The sequence below is a fragment of the Aythya fuligula genome, chromosome 5 (genome assembly GCF_009819795.1).
Source record: "Aythya fuligula isolate bAytFul2 chromosome 5, bAytFul2.pri, whole genome shotgun sequence".
NCBI lineage: Eukaryota > Metazoa > Chordata > Aves > Anseriformes > Anatidae > Aythya > Aythya fuligula.
In genome coordinates, this window is record NC_045563.1 from 34,799,970 (window position 1) to 34,806,098 (window position 6,129).

Sequence of the window (6,129 nt, forward strand, 5' to 3'; positions counted from 1 at the left end):
AATATGTTCTTGTGTTCAAACATTTAATACAGGAAGTTCAAACTTGATTTTTCTCAAACATCAGTATTAAGCATTGAGACCTGCACTCAGAAGATTTTAGACAAATTTTATCCAGAAAAGCATAGAATCTCACTAGAGATAGCCAGAACAATAGTATTTATTTTGCTGTTGTTGTTTACTCAGCCCTTGTACTTACTGCATTACTTCCATTAGTCCATGCAGCACAGATATCACTTCCACAGGGCATATTTATAGAGTGCTGGTAATGTTCCAGCACGGCTTAAATGGCTTGCTTATAAAACTAAATAGAAACGCATCCTTGTTGCTGATGAAAAGAACCAAAGAAGGATATGGGAATGATGCATCCTTTTGTTCCCAGTTTTCTGTGACAATGATAGTAAAAGCAACCACTCCTGTTTATTTTCATGAGGCATGGCACTTCAGTAGGAGGAAAGCACTCGAGGGAGTTAGAGTACACAATTGGGAGCTGCATGTATATTTCCTCTGAATAAGTAACCAAAGTGCATTTAAGTTACAAAAGCACAGAAAGAAAGAATATACTCCCAAACATAAAAAATGAAAGTAAAATCACTGATAGAGAATATATAGATGGCCATTGGTCTGTCTGTACTGATAGTTTTCTGTCACCATACATGCATGAAATGCATGTGGCCAAAATGGGAAAGTGCTGCAAACCTTCCATTTTTGGAACGGTATTCTGCTCTGGTCTTCTCTTAAGTGCGGCTGTAAAATAAAGCTCCCCCATAAAACTGAAAGGCTGCTCTCAAGCCTGACAGCTCAATTGCAGTGTTTCAGAGGCTAAAAGGTGCTTAAGCTTACAGAGTGCCGGGTTCTGTCACCTTTACATTGACCAGGTTTTCTTTGGAAATTTGGTCTTGTAGTTATCAAAGTAACAGTGGCAGTAGGGGATGGGCTGTGGGATGGGGCACACAGGAAAAGATGACATGGAAATGAAGGCTTTAACAGCAGTTGTAGTGGAGTAGAAGCTTCTGGGGAAAAAAATACAAAGTGTATTTACTGCACCTTTATTATCTATAGAACTTTTTTAAAATCAAGTAATCCATTGGATGTATGTTTTTTAAATACCAGATAAAAACCAAGACAGTGGCTCAGTGCGTGGAATTCTACTACACGTATAAGAAACAAGTGAAAATTGGTCGGAATGGGACCTTAATCTTTGGGGACATTGATGGTGCTAATGAAAAATCTGTGAGAGATGAAGCTGAAGTTGACATCAAGGTAATTTCCTAAATATATGTCTTCTCTCTTCAGCTATGGTGCTAAGTCTGATTTTATGTGTTGTCTTGTTTGCTAGTAAAATCAAGAGCAGACACAATCTGGCCAGTGTGGAGGGGTAAAGACTCATAAACAAGCTTGTCTCCTGTATCACATAGCATTTACTTGCAGACACCAAAATTAACAGTTTCTTTATCTTCTGGTGAAGAGTTCCCATAGGTTTGCACGTGTTCTTCCTCTCAGAAGGGACATTTTCAGTGAAGAACAGGGACACGCGGAAGAGGAAGAGGAGGAGGAAGAGGAGGGAGATGAAGGATTGGATAACAGAAAGAAGAGCACACTTCCCCTCAAAGATGCAGAGACACTACAAGCTGGTGTAACAGTAAGTACTGCATTGTGCATATTGTACTTTCTACACCACACTCTCTCTACACGTAGTTTAGAAAATACCAGTTTTTCAGATGTAAATGTTTCTACCTCGAACTCCTCCCAGAGCAAGGGACTGGGCTGAGGTAACTTAGAGTGTTACTGGCAACAAGACTGTGCTGTTGTGGAGGAACTGGGATGAGTAAGGCGAGGAAACTCCATACAGTTATTTTGGTTGATGTATGCATAGGACCATGGTAAGAAGTGAATTTAAATTTGTTTGTCTTACCTTTCCCTCTCTCTAAAGGCCAATGATGCCAATATTAGGAGTCAAGAAGCAACTGCCACAGGCAGAATTGGAAGGAAGCCGAGGGAGACAACCATGAAGCCTCGAAAGCCTATTGCTATTCCAGTGCAGAGGAGGCGGCGAAAACAGAAGATAAAATCAGATGCTACCAGTAAAACTCAGAACACAGAAAACACATTTCCATGTAAAAAATGTGGCAGGTAAGAGCAACTTAGCTTCCAGCAATAGTCACCGAATTACAGTAGGGCATTTCCGCGTGGAAGCTTGTTCTCAAATGAGCTTGCTTTCTGTCTGTTTAGGCCAGAGACAATGACAGTAATTTTAATGATTTTATTACCCTTATTACCATAACAAATGTCATAGATTAGGGAAGGTTACGTTGTTTTTTTTATAACTTGCAGCTTTGAGATGTCTTTCATGTCAGAGGTATATTGATATTAAGGTACTACTGCTTGGATAATTACCTTCTGCTGACTGTTTTTCTTCAAAGGAATGAGATGCCACCTGCATTTCAACTGTGTGTGGTATTTGGTGTTAAACTGCACTTTCAAACATCTGCTTTATTGCCCCTCTAACATTTACATTTATGTATTAATTGATTTCTATATATTTACTAGCTCACATATTAAGAAATTTACTCATGAACAGAGATAGAGAAATACGGAACACTACCATTGTTACAGCAGCAGATGTTAGGCTAGTGGTTTTACAGTTCATCTGGTTAAACTTGTATCCATCTTCTGTGTCCATAAAATTCATTTGTTTTTCCTTACAAGGTTCTAGTAGTTCTTGTAGGCTTGTTGCCAACAGATTCACAAATGCCAAGAAAATTCAGTTCCAAACATAAACTGCTTTTTCTTGAAACAATAGTGAGTTTTGTAATGCCAGTGGCTGTGCGTTTATTTAAGAAAGACACAAAGCTAGGGGATGGCAAGAAAACGAGATCTCCATCTAGTTAAATCATCAGAGCTGTTGACAAATTCCTGCTGTGGCTGGTGCTTACTTGGCCCTGCCAAGTTACCCTGTCTCTGTGTCCTCAGGGAGTGTGTGGCACTGGAAAGGGCAGAGCTGTGAGAAGGCAGGCAGTTAAAATTTGGTCCTGGTCACTGGCAGAGGAGAAGCAGGCAAGGAGTCGTAATGGTGTCTAAACCTGTCCTGTAACATTTGGTGCCAAATCCAAATAGTTAATGGTGAGAGATTGTGGAAGTGCAGAGTTAGGAGATAAGAGCTCACGTGTTTATAGCTGTGTGGACAAGAGTCAGGAGTGGCAATTGGCCTTTGTTCACCTCTTTATTGTATTTTTGTAGCATAGGGGGAACCATGTTGTGTTAAGCAGCACATGCATGTTTCAGTACCAGCATTGCCGCCCTGAATTTAGAAAATGTAGGAGCCGCAGGTGTATTAAGAAACAAAGCGAGTGGGTTGAGGGTGCTCAGCACCTCCTGCTAGCACTTCATCCAGTCAGAAGCGGTGTTTGCTGAAAGGCTTTGTTGCAATGCCAGCGTGGGTTCCTGTGCTGAAGCTCACAAACTTGAGGCTGGAGCTGTAGAAAACTCTTTGGGAGAATTCATGAAGGAAATGAGGCTGTAAGAGACCAGCACTAACGTACGTGTTTCCTCAGGGTGTTCTACAAGGTGAAGAGCCGCAGTGCCCACATGAAGAGCCACGCGGAACAGGAGAAGAAGGCGGCCGCACTGAAGCAGCAAGAGAGAGAGGCAGCAGTGGCAGCGGCGGCGGCGGCAGCAGCCCACAGCGAGGCCCAGCAGGAAGAGAGCAGCGAGACTGGGAGCAACAGCAGTGGAAGTAGCAGCGGGAGCTCAGATGAGGATGGAGAAATATAGCAGCAGGCCTGAAGTGGAGGGAGTAGCAAGGCTGGACCCATCTCCCCCTCAGTGATTTCACTATTTTGCTTGCACTTTTCTTACCTGAACCATCAGTTTCAGTGCTGCAGTTTCCTCATGCCACATGTTCCATTTTGCCTTGCCAGTACTGACCAAGCCAGAATGGTGGACAAAAAGATTTGTTTCAACTTGGATTTTTTTTAAAAACAAGATTTCTATTTATAATCATACCTAAGGTACATAACAGAACAATGTCTCCTGCAGTGGAAGTAAGTTCTCTCTCAGGTCAATCAGACCTTTCTTCTTGTGCTTGTCAGGAATCATGATAATGGGACTCTTGGATATAACGCTTTCCAGACCAGAGCAAGAAAATGATGCTCTGCTCTGAGCTAACTGTATCCACTTACTGTGACACTGGTGATTTCTAGATGTTTTCTTTCTTAGCAAGTTGTTCTTCCTGTTACACTATCCTGCCTTTCTTTCTGAGCATTTATTCAGGCTGCCAACAAGTTTTGTGGAAAGATGGCTTGCACTTTTGGCCTCTGCTTCACAAAAATGAAAAGTGGGGTGAGCAAGACACGCTTCTTCCTTTTGAGAGGAAGATTTACTTTTCAAAGGAACAATGAGGTGCTTTTGTTTTTATGCTGTTATGAATGCAGCAATAGATGTAAGGATATCCTGTGGGATTAGAGTAGCCACAGGCCTTGCGGGTTGTCTCATCATGGAAAATGAAACAGTCAGCCTTTGATTAACTTATTGGAAAATAGTCTGGGCTTCACAAGTGCAATTTGAAATGAAAACTGCTGTTTTTGACATTGGTTGTAGGGAAGCAAGCTTATTTAGTGAAAATGAACCAGGACCTTGTATGTGTGTCGGACTGTGTGCACCCCAGAGATGGGAGGAATGGACTCTCATCTCTACCCAGCTCCTTAAATCCCTCGGCGAGTGGCTTTTACCTCTCAACACGTCCATTTCTTTCTTGTGGCAGCGCTCATTTATTCCTTGAAATTGCCATCATGGAGAGCTTGTATTAGGTGGAGCCCTAGTTTTGCAGAACTTCCTGTCAGTGTGTGGCTGTGTGTGCAGTGGGAGCTTTCTGCTTATTTCCACACGAGTGGCTGGACAGCTGCCCCTGCTAGGTTGTCCCTCTGACCCCTCAGCTTGCTGACACAGTGACCTTTCCTTCAGAACTGACATATGCTAATAGCCAAAAAACATCTAGCCACCTGGTGAAGGAGAGTTAAGATCGTGCAGAAGTAGTCCTGGTGACACATTAGATCTGCACAGGATTGTTCTGCACATCATTGTAGCCCACGTTTATCATTATTTCATAACGATGTAAAGAATCAGATCTCTTCTTTGCTCCTCGTGGCCCGTCAGCCCCAGCCCAGTACTGTAGCTGCCCAGCTAGCTCCCTCACACCAACCAGCCCCGATTCCTCCATCCCCAGTGCCAGCAGTGTGCCGTACCACGCGTGTGCTGCTCTCGTGGTGCAGTTTCGAAGAAGCTGATCACTCCTGCAGCACCAAGCAGGAATCCTAGGTGGGTTACTGCACATGAACTACAGCTGTTCCCAGCTTGCTGATTTCCTTAAATTTGGCCCTTCAAGCTGCCAAATGAATTCCAGGTAATATATACTTGTCAAGTTATCCATGGAAAATGGATCTGACTCCAGCATGCCACCTTCTTTTCCTGCCCCAGGTAACTTCACGCAACCATGATTACTTCACTGCCCACGTCAGCAAGGCTGTGTATTGCACCACGTTTTCTTTGACACGTATGTGCTTTTGCATAGACTTCTTTTTCTTGATAGAAACAGTTACTACTCTTAAAATGAGTAGCGTTATCATTAAGGACTGCACTTTTTCCGGTGTTGACACTTTTGCCTGCAAGTGTCTGGCAGTGCTGTATTTTTCATTCCTAACACAGTTGGGCATCCCTATTGGCATTTGGATGGCTGTTCCGTGTTCCTGCTCATACGGGTCTTGTTGACAAGACTGCGGAAGCAGATGGCATGTCAGAAACTATTAAAATCCATTCAAAAACTGCAGAGAACTGAAAGCTACATATCTTTAAAGAGAAGTTTAAGCCTATCAGTCTTCCCATTAAGAATCTCAGTGTTGATTATCCTTTTCTTCATGTAAATTGGAGAAAAGGCTACCATTAAATTATCCTAGGGCCCTTAGAGAGAGCAGAAGCTGTAGCATACTGTGCCAGGACAGACAGTAGGTGAAGCAGCTGGAACTCACAGCTCACTTGTAGTGCTGGGATTAATTCCAGTAAAAAGCAGTGAAGCAATTAAAGTCCTGAAGTGTGTCTCTGGGAAGTTGCCAGTGGTTCCCAGATCCTGAGAACTGC

At 42.9% G+C, this 6,129-nt stretch overlaps 1 protein-coding gene across 2 annotated transcripts in view; it reads left to right on the plus strand.

Moving 5' to 3' along the window:
• MIDEAS (mitotic deacetylase associated SANT domain protein) overlaps nt 1–5,819 on the plus strand; it is a 49,324-nt gene extending 43,505 nt beyond the window's left edge. For both annotated transcript variants that reach the window (XM_032188362.1, XM_032188363.1), the window contains exons 10-13: nt 1,111–1,260; nt 1,466–1,639; nt 1,931–2,130; nt 3,552–5,819. In XM_032188362.1, the coding sequence (XP_032044253.1) occupies nt 1,111–1,260; nt 1,466–1,639; nt 1,931–2,130; nt 3,552–3,771 (744 nt within the window). In that variant the 3' untranslated portion in view covers nt 3,772–5,819. The remainder of the gene's footprint in view (nt 1–1,110; nt 1,261–1,465; nt 1,640–1,930; nt 2,131–3,551) is intronic.
• The last annotated feature ends 310 nt before the right edge of the window (nt 5,820–6,129 follow it).